This window comes from Drosophila montana, unplaced genomic scaffold (genome assembly GCF_035044405.1).
Source record: "Drosophila montana isolate Dmon_TW-CO22-7 unplaced genomic scaffold, ASM3504440v1 contig_2481_1, whole genome shotgun sequence".
NCBI lineage: Eukaryota > Metazoa > Arthropoda > Insecta > Diptera > Drosophilidae > Drosophila > Drosophila montana.
The window spans coordinates 1,498,357-1,514,216 of record NW_026997351.1 but is presented as its reverse complement, the minus strand read 5'-3'; the positions used below and the strand labels follow the sequence as shown (position 1 = coordinate 1,514,216).

General features: G+C 35.1%; 2 protein-coding genes across 7 annotated transcripts in view; both read right to left on the bottom strand.

The window, feature by feature from the left end:
* The window catches only part of LOC135428433 (titin homolog), an 18,814-nt gene extending 13,804 nt beyond the window's left edge, over positions 1 to 5,010 (bottom strand). For 3 of the 6 annotated variants that reach the window (XM_064682419.1, XM_064682423.1, XM_064682421.1), the window contains exons 1-13: positions 4,927 to 5,010; positions 4,628 to 4,831; positions 4,143 to 4,405; positions 3,847 to 4,053; positions 3,590 to 3,781; positions 2,982 to 3,521; positions 2,175 to 2,903; positions 1,868 to 2,101; positions 1,587 to 1,817; positions 804 to 1,064; positions 593 to 742; positions 305 to 538; positions 14 to 247 (exon numbers count right to left, since the gene is read on the bottom strand). In XM_064682419.1, coding sequence (XP_064538489.1) covers positions 14 to 247; positions 305 to 538; positions 593 to 742; positions 804 to 1,064; positions 1,587 to 1,817; positions 1,868 to 2,101; positions 2,175 to 2,903; positions 2,982 to 3,521; positions 3,590 to 3,781; positions 3,847 to 4,053; positions 4,143 to 4,247 — 3,117 coding nt within the window. In that variant the 5' untranslated portion in view covers positions 4,248 to 4,405; positions 4,628 to 4,831; positions 4,927 to 5,010. Of the gene's footprint in view, positions 1 to 13; positions 248 to 304; positions 539 to 592; positions 743 to 803; positions 1,065 to 1,586; positions 1,818 to 1,867; positions 2,102 to 2,174; positions 2,904 to 2,981; positions 3,522 to 3,589; positions 3,782 to 3,846; positions 4,089 to 4,142; positions 4,406 to 4,627; positions 4,832 to 4,926 lie in introns of all 6 variants that reach the window. The other 3 variants (XM_064682425.1, XM_064682424.1, XM_064682420.1) reach the window with 3 other exon arrangements.
* On the bottom strand, positions 4,607 to 15,860 carry LOC135428498 (titin homolog). The gene is made up of 26 exons (XM_064682546.1): positions 15,635 to 15,860; positions 14,968 to 15,303; positions 14,584 to 14,862; positions 13,759 to 14,511; positions 13,342 to 13,671; positions 12,941 to 13,168; positions 12,477 to 12,827; positions 12,146 to 12,388; positions 11,763 to 12,071; positions 11,570 to 11,698; positions 11,164 to 11,493; positions 10,757 to 11,080; positions 10,326 to 10,673; positions 9,884 to 10,249; positions 9,464 to 9,823; positions 9,209 to 9,397; positions 8,812 to 9,138; positions 8,241 to 8,477; positions 7,490 to 8,077; positions 7,098 to 7,427; positions 6,599 to 7,018; positions 6,186 to 6,503; positions 5,728 to 6,081; positions 5,346 to 5,666; positions 4,927 to 5,277; positions 4,607 to 4,831 (listed from the first exon to the last, which is right to left on the bottom strand). The coding sequence occupies exons 1-26, from the start codon at positions 15,734 to 15,736 to the stop codon at positions 4,607 to 4,609; spliced, it is 8,448 nt and encodes a 2,815-aa protein (XP_064538616.1). The 5' UTR covers positions 15,737 to 15,860.

The window sequence follows — 15,860 nt, the reverse complement described above, 5'->3', positions numbered from 1 at the left end:
AATATATATTTACCATTTGTGACTGCTCTATATTATTAATATCTGGCATATCATTTTGTTTGGCCACCAAAAATGTTTGCATTCCTCCATCTTCCTTCTTTGATTCCTGCATCTGACTTTCGTAAGGGAGTTTCAAGGCTTTTGCATCGACTTGCTGCTGAAAAAGCTGTTGATCGTTGTTTTTACTTGCCAAGGGCATCACAGTTTTATCGACATGTTGGTATTCTTGGTGTGTTCCTTGTTTTACCTGTAAATCATAATAATAATTATATTATTCTACGTTCGAGCAATGGAATACCCTTACTCCATGAGCAAATGGAATGTTTGGTACATTTCTCATGGTCTCATATGATGTTTGATTGTCTCTTATTTTTTCTTCCTTTCTTGTTACCTGCTGCTTCAGAAGAAGTTGTTGCGCAACCTGGGCTTCAAAATGTTGCTGATCGTTGTATTTATGGGCTAGAAACTGTAAACTATTGTCATCAGCTTCCACTTGTTCTATTATCTCCTTGAATGGTTCGGGCTTTTCGTATTTTCCCTGCAGATATCATAAATATGTACTTTTATAAATCATTTAATACTTTATTCTTACTTGCTGAGCAGCTGGATTTACAGGGTAGTTAGTGTTTGGTAAACTTTTTTGAGCCACGGGTTCGTTCTTCCTATCATTGTGTTTTGCTAAGATTTGCCGATCGAATGGCACTCGATGAAGTTTATGTTCATTGTTCTTTTGTTTTGCTTTCTGTTGAGTTAGTTTTTCATGTTTTACTTGGTAGAAATGATATTAAAAATTATTCGCTTACCGCTTTAGCAGTCGAAATAAGAGAGCTGTTCAGGTCTGTCGCATTCTTCTTGGTCATTTCTGCCGTTTGGTTGGAATCTTCTTCTTTTCTTGACTGCTCCACGCTTTCCTTGTCATTTTTCTTTACAGAAGCCCGACGATCAGCTGTCTGCGATTGAAGTTTTTGTTCACTATTTTTGCTTGCCAAAGGTTTTAAATAGTTAGCTTCGATTCCTTGGCTCTCTGCTTTCCCATAGGAAAATTTGCCTCTAACTTCACTTGCCTGTTATTACAAAACATTAATAAATAAGTTTTATTAAGATATAGATTTTTATATAAATATTTGTCCGGACTGATTTAACTAGATCGCGATAGAGTTTTTTTACTGTAGTTACCTTACGTGGTGCAAGTGCACGCTAAGACGGGGGTTATCAAAAATTCCACCCCCAACTGTGGAAAATTGGTTAAAAATGATTGTATGAAACTTGTTTGCTTACCATTCGATCGGATTGAAACTGATATTCAAAGATTTTTCTACTGATTTATTTGAGACTTGTTTCAATTTTTTTCTGAAAAACTTCACTCATTTTCAAAGATCTAACTAAAAATATATTGAAGATGTGTCCCAGAATTTTCGAAAAGCCAAGGGCTTGGTGGTAAAGTTAAAAAACGAAGCTTGTAGTATCAGGATTTTCTTTACTTGTGGGAAATGGACGGAAAGGTGATGCCTAAAACTTAAAGGAATAACTTTGCCGGGGCAAAGTCGCTAGAATCAATTAAATGAGTTATATAAACTTAAATGTACCTCTTTTTTAACTGGAATAACAGCGCTGTCAACTTCCGATAAACTTTTCTTAACGTCTTCTTTCTTTGTTTCAAGTTTCTTTATTACAACATTTTGTTTAGTTGAAAGCTGTCGATTCGCCTGCTCCGAAAGATTTTTTTGTTCAAGTGTTGTGCTTTGCACAGCATTTAAATCAAGTGCATCTTGTAGTTCTGTTTCACGGTGGGTTTGTTCGCATTCCTTTTGTATTACCTGGAATAAAATATATTAAGCGCGCGTGAATACAAAAAGCTTATAGGTACCTTTTCCACAGCTGGAATAAAATGGCTTTTAACGCCCGCTATATTTTTCTTGACCTCAGTCGAATTTCCTGACTTAATTGCGGCTCGTTTCTTTTTCTTGACATTTTGATTTGCCAAATGTTGTTGATTACCCTGAAGTTGTTTTGGGTCAATGTTGTTATTTGACAAGGACTTTACATTTTTATTGTTTTTTTCTTTTTTCTCATGGGAAGTTTTGCTTTGCTCTGGCGATACCTGGAAAACACAATAATAAATGATGTTTTAAACAATTAAATAATTCAGTGTTCGAGTTGCCGAATATCCGTACCTCATGAGCTATAGTAGCTTTAACAATTTGATCGGTTTTCTTGATCGCATTAGACATGTCTTTTTCGTTTCCTTTCGGCTTCGCTTCCTGCTTCTTCAGCACTTCAGCGTCCTTTGCGACGTTAGGGGACTGCAGCTCCTTACTTTCAATCTTACTTTCGTCTATTTTATTTACTAAATGTGTTATTATATCTACTTGGGTTACGTTTAGATTTGCCCTAGATTTAAGTTTATCATTAGATTTATCTCTTGTTGTTTCTTTGGCATTGTCAGCTTTATCTTGTAACTTCTCTTTTATTTCTTTGGCTTTTATGCTTGGGGTTTCTTTCGTATTTTCGTTTTCTAGTTCTGTTTTTGTTTTATTTTTAGATTTTTTCATAGCCTTTTTAACCTTTTTTGCCAGATCCTTGTCTGCATCTTTGTCATTTTCTTTCTCTCGCTCCTTTGCTTTCTTTTCTTTTTTCGCTTTTTTCTTAAGTTTCTCTTCCTCCGTTTTTTCTTTTTTCCGTTTGGCTCTTTTAGCTTTTTTAACCTCTTTTGCTTTTGTATGGTGCTCCTTTTTGGTGGTCTGCGGAGCTTCAATCGCAACTTTCTTCTTTTCAAAAGTCTTCTCATTCCCTTTTATTATCGGCATTTGAATTGGTTTTGGCTGCTGAGGTTGTGTTTGCTCTATGTTTTTATCATCCATCAATTTCAATTTCTTACTTCCAATATTGTTTTGGTCACGTTCCTGTTTAGACGATTAAAAGATTGAATTTTTATTAGTTATACAAAACTGTCTTTGATAGACTAATAAATGTATTCCTACCTTTTGATCATCCACTTTTAATTTTCTCTTAAGATCCGATTTAATAGTATCATCTTTTTTGGCTTCATCCTTTTCCATTTTAGATTGCAGGGATTTCTCATTTAAGGATATATCTTTCTGGTCTTCCTTTTCGGTTGTTATTTCTTGCTGGTTTTTATTATCAACTGATATTAATTTATCATCGATTTCTTTCTTCACTGTCTTCTCACAAACTGAAATATCTTTTATCTGTTTTGCTAGCAACTTTGGGTTACTGTCAGACTTAAAAGTGGAAAATAATTCCTTTTGATTTTGTGTATCTGAGATCAAGCTGCTAACAGAATTCGAGTTTGTGGTAGTATCTGATGTTGATTTTTCAATCGTTTTCACATTTGCCGACAAAGTTTGATCCTCTTTCTCGGTGTCTGTAATTTCCGGCTCTTCTGGTGATTGAAGCAATTTATCATCTCTTTCTTTCTGCTGCTCAATTTTCGGCTGAGTTCCATTTGCTAACCCTGGTTTTGGAAGTCCTTTCGGGGTTTCCACTTTATTTTGCTTTCCCTATAAAACGCGATAAAAAACATATATTTATATATGTTATATTTATCTATGTTTTTTATTATCCTTACCTTTTGAGCATTAAAGTTTGTTCTTTTTTTGTCATTAGTTTTTGCCTTTTCTTCCGTTGTGGTAGCTGGTATCTTTTCGTTTGTCACTTTCACCTTTGAAGGATTTTCCTGTTGAAGCTGCTTTTTGTTTTCTTTTTCTGTTTCTTTTTGGTCAACTTTCGACATGGGTGGATTTTCATCATTGTGGCTTTTCTATGGTAGAATAAACATTTTGAATATTATGGTATTATGGTTCTACGATTGTGGAGCGGATATACCTGTTTTAGCGTTGAAATAACATCCGTAACATTCCCTGATACCACCGTATTAGACTCATTTGATATTTGCTCTTTTCTTGTGTTTGGGATGACATCCAATGTAAAAGTCTTCTGCTCTTCAACAGAAGGGGAGGGTAGAGCTGCAGACTGACAAGTTTCTTGCACCCCCTTGACGTCTGTGATTGTGCTTGAGGCTTTTTTAGCTTCCTGTTGTTGAAGAAGGTTTGTTTTCCAAATTCATTCTAGTTAGGTTATTGTTAATTTGTTGGGGGAGTGGGGTTGTAAAAAAAGCTTACCTCTTGAGAGACAACGATAGTATCGGAAATACCCGTTTCTTCCTTTATCGATTTTAAAGCATTATCTATCGCTTCTGAATCCTTTTTTAAAGCCGGACTCTGCATACTTCCGTCTTCCTTGGCTTTGAGGTCTTTGCTAACCAACACTTCTCGTTTTGGGAGAAGTTTTTTTTTGCTTTAATTTTATTAGGGTTAAATTTCTGCCCTTTGGTTTCTTTATTTCCGTCTTTGTTCAGCAATGGATTAGGTTCGATTTGCGTTTTCTGTGGTAAGTATTAATGATAAAGCAAGATTGTAAAATAAAAACAATTTATTGTTATCTTCATAGGGGAAAGATGCTTGTGTATAGTATTGATAAAGTGTTTGAAGGGGGCCTTTACCTTCTGAAGAAATGAGATAAGCTCGTTTTTCTGTGTTGGACAATAATGAAAAAATGTATCAATGCGCGAGTTATGGGTTTTCGGCTAAACTGTACAGATGCTTACCTCTTGAGGCTCTGGTATAACAGTTTTACCAGAGCACGCTTCTGTTTTCTTATCCGAGTTTTCTTTTTCCTGTTCGATTTCACTTTCTCCTTTTTGTTTATCACTTATCTCATTGCTGTCTGTATCCTTTTCAAGATTCGGGTAGGGTGGATTTTCAACGTGATCCTTATGGTCTTTTATAACCGATTCTTTATTGTCCTGTTGCTGAGAAAAATATTGTTCTTATTATTAAAAGGGCCAAAAAGGGGACTCTTACTTGTTTTTTGCTTCTATTTTACAGGGTTTATAAAAATGTTTACCTCTTGAGAGCCTTGCCCAACTTTCTTAGTCTTATCTGATTTCTCCATTTTCCTTTTCTTTTCCTTCTTCTCTTTCTTTTTAGCTTTCTTATTTTCTTTTTTCATATCTCTTTTTTTGTCTTTTTTCTCTTTTTTCATATCTTTCTTCTTCTCCTTAATCGTTGATAAGCCTCCTTTGTGGCTTGTCTCCTTCTTGTCTGCATCCGTCTTAATAGTCGGGCAAGGTTTAGTTTTATCCTCATGGTCCTGTGTCACCTTCTGTTGGGGAGCTTTACCTTGATCTTTTTCTTCTTTAATTTCAGATGGGTACAATTTTGGAAAGTGTACTACGTTTGTTTCATATTGTTTTTTCTGGCATGAACAATAATGATAAATTAAATCACAATCAGTGTTTAAATTAATTAATTTGCCATCCTTACCTCTTGAGAACTTGGGATAATATCAGAGTTTTCATGTTCCTTTATCCCCTCTTTCTTTTCGTCTGTCTTTTGTTCTGTTGCATTCAATGTGTCATCTGTTAAAATTGGTTTAGCACTTGTCTCTTTATTGCCTGCTTCCTTCTTAATAACCAAGGAAGGTTTATTTTTGTCCACCTCCTCTTCTGTTCCCGATGATTTCTCTTCCTGTTCTTGGGGAACCTTTTGTTTTTCGTCCTTGTTTTCAGGCTGGTTAAACATTGCAAAATCGACTATGTACTGCTCAGTTGACTTTTTCGAAGACTCGGAACCAAACAGTTTTGTCTGTCATGAAAAATGATTCTTTACAATTAATGATGTTTGGCTACTTTTTAAGCATGCTTACCTCTTGGGAACTTGGAATAACGACTTTTTTCGAGCATAATACAGTTCTTGTGGCTTTATTCGAATCTTCCTTTCCTTTTTTTTCTTCTATCCCATCATCAGCCTTTTGTTCCCTCATATTTGTTTTGTCATCGGAAAGAGCTCCTTTGTCGCTCGTATCTTTCTCGTCTGCATTCTCTTTGAGAGCCAGGCAGGGCATATTTTTGTCAAGCTCCATTGCATCTTCTGCTGCTGATAATTTATTTTCCTCTCGTTGAACCTTTTCTGTTTCGTCTGTATTTTCAGAATGGTTAAGCATTTTACCCTCGTTCTGCTCAGTTGTTTTTTGTGACGACTCAAAATCACATAGGTTTTTCTGTCGTAAATAATAATGATATATTTAATAGCAATCAATGTTGAGATTTATAATTTTTGGCTACACTTTTAAGCATCCTTACCTCCTTGGGAACTCGGACTTACCAGTTTTCTAGAGCATAGTACAATTCTTTTGCCTTTATTCGACTTTTCCATTCCTTTTTTCTCTTCGATCCCTTCATCTGTCTTTGCTTCGGTCATCTTTGTTTTGGGATCTGATGAAGCTCCTTGGTCGGTTGTATCTTTCTTGTCTGCATCCTTTTTGTCAAGCTCTCTTGGTTCTTCTTTTACTGATGATATGCTTTCCTGCTGTTGAGGAACTATTTGTTTAACACCTTTATTTTCAGAAGTCTTCACATTTTTATCATCGATTATCTTCAGGTCAGTTGTCTTCTGTGTCGTATCTGATTCACAAGGTTTTTTCTATTACAGAATATATTAAAAGATTTATAAGCAATCAGTCATAACATTTGCTTTTGTGCTTTATTTATAAGATATTTATTATAAAATATGCTTACCTCTATTTTAGAGCCTGATCCAATTTTCGAACTCTTATCTGCTGTTTCCTTTTCTTTTTTCTTGTCCTTCTCGTGTTTCTTTTTTTCCTTCTTCTTTTCTTTCCTTTGTCTCTTCTTTTCTTTCTTACGATCTTTCTTTTCTTTCTTCATTTCTTTCTTCTTTTCTTTCTTGGCCTTTTTCTTCTCTTTAAGCTTCGATAAATCCTCATTATTGCTTGCTTCTTTCTTGACTGCATCCTTAATTTCAATCGGGCAAGACCTATTTTTGTCGAGCTCCTCATAGGATTGTGATAATTTATCTTCCTGTTGCTGAGGAAAGTTTTGGTTTTCATCTGTTTTTTCACAAGCGTTTACATTTTTACCATCGACAATGTTCTGCATACTTGTCTTTGGTGGTGGATCAGATTCGCAAAGTTTTTTCTGTTAAAAATAATGAAGATTTATTAGCTATCAGTGTAAGACGTTATTGACTTTTGACTTTATTGAAGAACATCCTTACCTCTTGAGAACCTGGAATAATATTTTTTTCACAATGTTGTAAAGATATTTCACCTTCTTTTTGCACTTTATTTTCATCATCAGTCTTATTTTCATTCAGCTTTGGCGTAACATTTGATACAAGTGCTTTGACACTTGTATCTTTCCTGTTTGCATTCTGTGTAATAGATGTGAAAGGCTTCTTCTTGTCAAGCTCCTTGGGATCTTTACTTATCGATGATTCATCTTGTTGTTCAGGAACTTTTTGTTTTTTATCAGGTTGTTCATTTTTACTATCGTCTATGTCTTGCTCAGTTGTCTTTGGTGACGGATCTGATTTACATTGTATTTCCTGTGATGGACAATATCGATTATTTTTTATCAGCTATCAGCTTTACTGAAAAACATCCTTACCTCCTCTTGAGAACGAGCAGGGACAATTTTTTCTGAATGTAGCAAAGAAATCTTGGTCCCTTGCGAAATTTCCTTTACGTTTTTCTGTTCTTTAATACCAACTGTCTTCTTTCCTTTGATCTTCGGCGTAACATCTGAAAAAAGATCTTTCTCTCTTGGCTTCTTGTAGTCTGCAGGTCTTGGAATAGACGGGGAAGGTTTTTTGTTGTCAAGCTCCTTGGGATCTTTTTCATCATTGGTCTTCCTTTCTTTGAACTTGAGCGTAACATCTGATGGAAGTTCTTTGATGTTTAGCTCTTTCTTGTCTACATTCCTTGTTGTATACGGGGAAGGCTTACTTTTATCGTGCTCTTTGTATTCAAGTTTTGTTGGCGATTGATCTTTCAGTTGTTGAGGGTGAAAAGTGTTTAAATTTCTACCATCGACTATGTGTGGCTCAGATGTCTTCAGTTCCGAATCTGAATCTAATAGTTTTTTCTGTAATTGACAACAACCTTTCGTCGACGATGAATGGGTTTCTTGGTGTTGAAGAACGTTTTGTTCTATATAAGGCTTTACAGGTTGTACAGTTCTACCATCGGCTATAATCTGTAATCAAAAAAAAAAAATATCTGTATAAGACTGTTGTGTCCTGACTGGCAAATTGATAATCAATGCAAAGCTCGAGCCGTAAGTACTAGGAAGCTAAAATCTAGACAATCAGTGTTGATTTGTGCCATTGATATTTAGTTATATTTTGGAAGATCCTCACCTCTAGAGATTTGGGGTTGACATCTTTACAGTCTAGTACGGACTTCTTGGTATTATTTGAATTTTCTTTTTCCTGTTCAATTGCTTCATCTTTCATTTCCTCCGCTGACTTTGATTTTTCATCTGATAAAGGTTGTTTAACACTCATTTCATTCGTATCTGCATCCTTTTTGAGAGTCGGACAAGGCTGATTTTCATTGACCTCCTTATGGTCTGCTGTTATCAATACTTTATTTTCCTGTTTTTAAGAAAGTTATTGTTGTTCATTATTAGAAGGGCCTAACTTTTAATTTTCGGTGTTGCATTGATTTGATGCAAAATAATATTAATTTCTTTTGCAATTGAAAATATATTTGTACGTTTATCTTCTCGAAGGATCCTTCTGTTTTCTTAGTTTCGATAAATATGCATGTGTTTTCTTGTTTGTGTGTTTCTGTGTAGGTGTATAGGTAGTTTGTAAGGGCAGCTCGGCGCAACAACAGAGTATTTATAAGACGGATTTTCTTCGACTAAATACCCCTCACTTGTTTCTTGCTGCTTTTGTTAAAGGCCCTATTGTAAAAGAAGCTTACCTCTTGGCAGCTAGGCACAAGATTCTTGGAGTTATCTGATTTTGCCGTTTCTTTTTTCTTGTCCCTATCTTTCTTTTTGTCTTTCTTCTTGTCTTTCTTCTTATCTTTCTTCTTTTCTTTATTCTTTGAAGCGCCGTCTGGTGTATCGCCTATGTTGATCGTCTCTTTTTTATCTGCATCCACTGCAAGAGTCGGGCTAGGCTTTATTATGTCAAGCTCCATGGGATTTTTGTGTTTTTCATCTTTTTTATCAGAAGGGTTTGAATTATCATCGACTTTGTTTTGCTCAGTTGTCTTTGGGGACGGATCTGATCCACATGAGGTTTTCTGTAAACGATTACAACGATTAATATAAAAACAGTCAATATAAACAGTTATTGTTTTGGGATTCATCTACCTCTTGAGAACCTGGATCAACACTTTTTTGACAGTGTAGTAAGGATATCTTCGTCTCTTGCTCTTTATATTTTGGTGTTACCAACGATTGAAATTCCTCTTGTAGACGGGTAGAAGGGTTTAAATTTTCTCCATCGACCTGGTTTTGCTCAGACGTTTTTGGGGGCAGATCTGATCCACACAATTTTTTCTGTAATTGACAATAATAATTAGCTATCAGGGTAACCATTTATATATGAGATACTAATATCCATACCTCTTCAGAATCTGGAAGAAACATTTTTTCAGAGCGAAGTAAATTTATGTTGGTCCTTTGCGAAATTTCTGTTTTTTTTTCCTGTTGTTTTGTTTCAACAATTTTCTTTTCTTTTTTTTTTAATATGTCCCCTGCCACTCCTTGCTTATCAGCTGACATTTTCTTGCATGTATCCTTCCTGAAGGTCGGATAAGACATATTTTCATCTAGCTCCTCCCTGTCTTTGGTAGCCGATGATATATCTTGCTGTAGCTCAGGAAGTTTTTGATCGTTATTCCTAAAAATGCTTAACTGTTCATCTTCGGCAGTTATTTGAACAATTGTCTTCTGTAATTCATGTCGTTCTTGACTTAATTGAAACTATTCAAAAAAATTTGTATAATTGTTGACACCAGTTAAGTGTGTTTATATGAACTTTACCTTTTGAGAGCCTGGTATCAAATCTGTTTTAGAGCTTGGTAATATGATCTCTGATTTACCCGAATTTTCCATACTATTTTTATTTTCTTTTCTTTCAACTTGCTTCATGTCTCTTTTTATTTTTAATTGGTCATCAGATGAACTTCGCTTGAGAGTTATATCTTTTTTGGCAGCATCCTTTTCAATAGTCGGACTAAGCCTACTTTTGGCTAGCTCCTTGGGATCTTTTTTTGCCAATGACGCATTGACGTATTGTTGAGGAGGTTTTTGTTTCTCATCTTGGTTTTTGAAAAGCTTTAAATTTCTAACATCGACCACGTTCTGCTCAGATGACTTCAGTAACGGATCTGACTCTAATAGATTCTTCTGTAATATACAATAAAAAATAAATTATTTTCTTTCATTTTAGTAATTCTGTCGGCCATACTGAATACAATTTTACCTCTTGAGAACTTGGAGTAATAGTTTGATGGGTCTTGGTCTTATGCGAAATTTCTTTTTCTTTTTTCGGTTCTTTCACATGCTGTGTCATCTTTTCTTTGATTCTTGGCGTATCATTTGTTAAAAGCTCTTTGCAACTTGGCTCTTTGTTAGGAACATCCTTTTTAAAAGACGGGGAAAGCTTATTTTTGCTCAGCTCCTTGGGGCCTTTTCTTAACGAAGATTGATGATCCTGTTGTTGAGAAACTTTTTGTTTCTCATCTTTATTACTAAAAGGGTTTACGTTTCTACCATCGACTATGTTTTGCTCCGCTGGCTTCAGTAATTGATCTGACTCAAATAGACTTTTCTGTAATAGACAATAACGATTAAGTTGCTTGTAATAAGGGGAACCATTTGTAAATTCTTGGTTATACTAAATAATATCCTTACGTCTTCAGAGTCCATTAAACTTATGTTGGTCTTTTGAGAAATTTCTCTATCTATTTGGAGTTTTTTTGTTTCATCGATTTTTGATTCTTTTGTTTTCAATACGTCGCCTGACACTCCCCGCTTATCAGCTGACACTGTCTTGCCTGTGTCTTTCTTGAAGGTCGGGCAAGGCCTATTATCATCGAGCTCTCCACAGTCTTTGATAAGCGATGATTTATCTGGCTGTAATTGAGGAAGTTTTTGATCGTTATTTCTAGAATGGCTCAACTGTTTTTCATGAGCAATTTTTCGCACAATTGTTTTCTGTAATTCACATCGTTCTTTCTGTAATTGATTGTAAACAGAGTGTATTTGTAATTTTTGATAATAGACGACTAATAAAATTATAAATTTTTTAAAGAACCTACCTCTTGAGCGCCCGTTACGATGTTGATAGTCATTTCAGATTTTTGCCTTTCCTTTGTATTGAGTTGTCTCACATCTTTCTTTATTTTGATCTTTAGTTGATCATCTGATGAACTTCGCTTGAGAGTTGTATCTTTTTTATCTATATCTATTTTAAAAGTGGGACAAGGCCTATTTTTGACTAGAACCTTTGGATCTTTTTTTACCCATGGTTCGTGTTGTTGAGAAGGTTTTTGAATGTCATCTGTAATTTTAAAGGGGTTGAATATTTTACTCTCGACCGTATTCTGCTCAGATGTCTTCAGTAACAGGTCTGATTTAAATAGTTTTTGCTGTGATTAATAATAAAAAAAATATTGATTTTCTTTACATTTAATGTCTTTGAACTTAATTTCAAGAGATGCTTACCTCTTGAGAACTTGAAATAACATCTTTCTGTAGTTGAGAATGTTTATGTTTAATATTTTTAGAATGGCTCATCTGTGTATCAACGACAACTTTTCGCTGAGTCATCCTCTGTAGTTCACTCAGTTTTTTCTGTAAACGAACATTTTACAAATTGTGATAAGCTATTTTTTATTTGTTGTTGTTTTGTTTTTACCTCTTGACCACCGTTGATCACATCTATTTCAGAGCCTGGTATTATGCTCGTGGTCTGAGCTAACTTCTCTTTTATATTTGATTTGTCGCTCTTGCTGCTTTCATCTTTTTTGTCTTTATCCTTTTTAACAGTCAGGCAAGGCCTTTGTTTGACAATTTCCTTGGGATCCTTCGATACCGATGCCTTATCTATCTTTTGCTTAGGCATTTTCTCGAGTCTGTCTTTAGTCTTAAAAGGATTTGGAATTTTACTATCGGCCATGGTTTGCTCGGTTGTCTTATGTAATGGATAAGATGTATATTGTTTTTTCTGTGAAAGACAATAACGACTAGCTTATTAGCAAACGGGGCAACGTTTATTGATTTTTAAAAAATATGCCTTACCCCTTCAGATCTAGGAACAATCATTTGTTCTGATTGTAGTAAAGATATATTGGTCTTGTTTGCAATTTCCTTTTCTTTTTCCTGATCTTTTTTAAAATTTAGCGTCCTATCTTGGATCTTCGTCTTATCTGATAAACATTTTTGTTCACTTGGCTCTTTTGTTTCTGCACCCTTTTTAAAAGTCAGGCAAGGCTTATTTTTGATAAAGTCCTTTGGATCTTCGGTTACCAATGATTGACCTTCCTGTTAAATGTTTTTGATTATTTGTTCTTCAGCAATAAATGGGCATTTCAAAATGTCCCTGCAGGACTAGATTGTTTAAAATGCTTACCTGTTGCAAACCTGGAACAATCTGTTTTTCTGTGGCTGGTACAATTTTCTTATCAATTGAGGGTTCAGGTTCATTAGCTATTTTCTGGATCTTTTTCCTAAATGTCATATTTTTGAGCGTCGTTGATATGGCTTCTGAAAAAAGTCCTTTGTCAATGACTTTTTTGTCTGCATAAAACGGTAAAGGCTTATTTTTATCGAGCTTCAAAGGGTCTTCAGCTACAGATGCTTTCCGTTGGTCGAAAGTCGTTTGTTTCACATAACTGTTTTCAGAAGGTTTTAGCTTTTTATCATCATCGGCCGTGTTTTGTCCAATTGTCTGCAGTAATCGATTGGGTGCTACCTTTTTGCCCTGTTATAGAAAATAATAAAAAAAGGATATTTTTAGTTTATTCTTTATGAGTTAATTATAGGAAATAATTAAATTTTAAAATCATGGTGATAACTATGTACATCGCATAATACCTTTTGAGCATCCAAGTTTACTCCGCATTTCGATACGTCTTTAGCGGCCTTATCCGTTGTGGGGTTTCTTTCTTTGCTTACAGACATTTTCCTAACAGTTGTTCCTTTTTTCTTTGGAACAGTTTTTGGCTGTTGCTGAGATTTCTCGATTACAGACTGTTGTTTATCCAATTGCTTTTCAAGTTCATACCGCTCAGTATTCAACTGCGCATCTTGTTTTTCTTGTACCTATTGAATAATTTTATGCATAATCTATTAATATAAAACAGTTTGAAACAACTATCTTCCGAACGCCGAAAACCATAGCTTAAAAATGAGACACCAGTTTGCCTATTATCTTATACTATACAAGGGTATCAAAAATAGATATATTTTAAGAGGGTATAGAGATTTGCTTTCACCTTTTCGGCTTTCAAGATTCCTTTGTCTTTAAGGCTAGATGTATCCGATGCATCCTGATTGGCCTTGTCCGTTGATGCCATTTCCATCTTCGTAGAAGGCTGTGTTTTTGCTATAGCGTCTGTTGCTTTTAAAACAAGTTCCTTTTTAAGTTGCTGCTGTTGTATATCAATTAAGCCCTTATTATTGTCCTTCTTAAATACAATCCTTTTTTTTTGGGGCAGATTTTTCGGAAGTCCTTCTTCGAGCCTTTTCTTTTCCAAGGACATTAATGTTTTGTCGATTTCTTTGTGCATTGGCTTATTTGCAGCTACATTATCATTTTGTTTTTCCTGTGGCAAACGATTAAAGATTAAGAGTAAAGAAAAAAATATTAATATAGGTTATAAGAAAGGACAAACATGTATATTTATCATTACATTTCGAGAATCCACGCTTATTTTGCGAAGCCTATTTGAAGTCTTCTTAGTAAATACTGACGTATCAATTGCCTCATCGAAGGACTTGAATTTCTTAGCAGCATCAATTTTCTTCTCGGTTTTCGTCCGGTTTGCACTATCCTCCTGTGGTTTTACTTGACATTTGGGCGTTTCATCAGATGTTAAATTAGCATTTGCCATTGCCTTAGTTTCCTGCTCTTTACTGATATTTGGTAATGGTTTAGCAACTTTTGTATCATCGTTTACTTTTTTAACTTCTTTCAACTTTCTTTGATCTTCAAGCTTCTGTTGGGCTTCTAGAATTTGGGTACTTCTTTCTCCAACTTTTACTTTGATGTACTTTTGTTTCTCTTTCTGTCGGCTCTTAGTTTCCTTTTTTTTTAAGTTGGCTTTTTCATCCTCAAACAGATCTTCTTCAGCGTTTTCTATTGATATCTTTGGTTTAGCTTTAGTAGCATCTGACAATGGTTTCTTAGTAGTTGTATCTTTAACTTTCCCTATTTTAGTATTGGACTTCGGTGTTTGTTTATTACTCAATTGTTTTGAAGATGCCTCCACTCTGTTCTCCGGGATCTTCTTAACAGGGTCTTTGATTGTTTGTTTGGCATTTTGCGACTGTGAATTAATTTGTTCCTCGCTTTTATTATCCGTTATTTTCAATTTCTTACAATCAGGCTCCTTTGACTCCGTTTTCTGCTGCGATGGGTCTAATGTATTTGGTTTTTTCTGCGACTAACGAAAAGTAATGCATATTAAGGTATAAGTTTGGTTATCAGACAAATATATAAATGAACTAATTCTTACTCTCTGAGCATCCAAGCTTAATTGCCTTTTTATGCCAAATTTTTTTGTATTATCCTTACTGGCCCCACCGGATGTTGCTTTGACTTCCTTCTTAGTAGTGGGCGCTTTATCGAAAGCTCTTTTTTCGTTAGAAACATTTTGCTCTTGGGACGCTTGACATTCTAGATTGAGCTTATCGTCAGATTCTCTCTGCTCTGTTGCCCGATGAGTTCCAAGAGCTCCCCGTTGGTTTTCTTGTGATTTTTGTTTTTCTCCAGTTTTCGAATTGGCATCTCGTTGCTTTAATTTTTTGCCGTATAGAAAAGTGCAGATTTTATAAGTAAACAAATTTGTTAATATAAAAGCTTTTCATACAAACAAAATTTATTTATGGTTAATATTTACCCTTACGTCCAACTTTACATTTCTTTTTGAACTCGAGGCATTTATAGATGTTTCTTTTGTTGGGTTTTCCTCAATTTTGGTACATTCTTTGCTTTCTATTGCATTTCGCTCTTTTAATGCACTTTCACATCGACGCGACTGAGCTTTCGCTTTCTTCACTGTACCCCCTAATTCATGCGCCTGCTGTTGTGGGGTTTCTCTAACGCTTTTCACATCTCTAGGCTTCACTTTGTCATCGGTATCTTTCTTGTCGGTTTTCTTACGAGTTGTTTTGTCTTCACCTTTTTCTTGTGCCTTTGCCTTTTGATTGCCATGCTTTCTTTCCTGTTCCTGCGACTGCAAGAAAAAAACTTTTTATTTTTGGTTTTTTCTTTTTGGTGGTTCTGGTTTTCCTTTTTGCTTTTGTCTTCTTCAGTTAGTGGACCTTCAAAAACCTCACAGCGTAGTTAATTAATTAATTAATAACAAATTAGAACTTTGGGTTGCGAGCTGTTTGGGCTCTGACAGCATTCGATAAGTCGATCTACGAGTGGAACACAAACTTAATTTGCCAAAAACAAGGATGCCAACATGCAGTCTCGTTTCCGTTCAAATAATAAAAATACCAATGCATAAGAGATACATAGCTTTCTTTGTTCATCAACACTGTCACTCTAGCCTCGATTACCTTATTTTCTGGACAAGTGTCCATCTTTTTTTCCGCTGTGCTCGAACCAATGCACGAGGATACTTGACTATCCGGTACAAGACTGTCGGCATTCTCTGCCATTCTTCAAAGTATTTAACTCTATACCTTTCGCGCACTTCTTCACATGTTCACTTTACACTTAGTTGGAGTTTAACTTCTAATATACACGGTTGAAAACTTTTGATGGCAAATAAAAGAGCGGAAG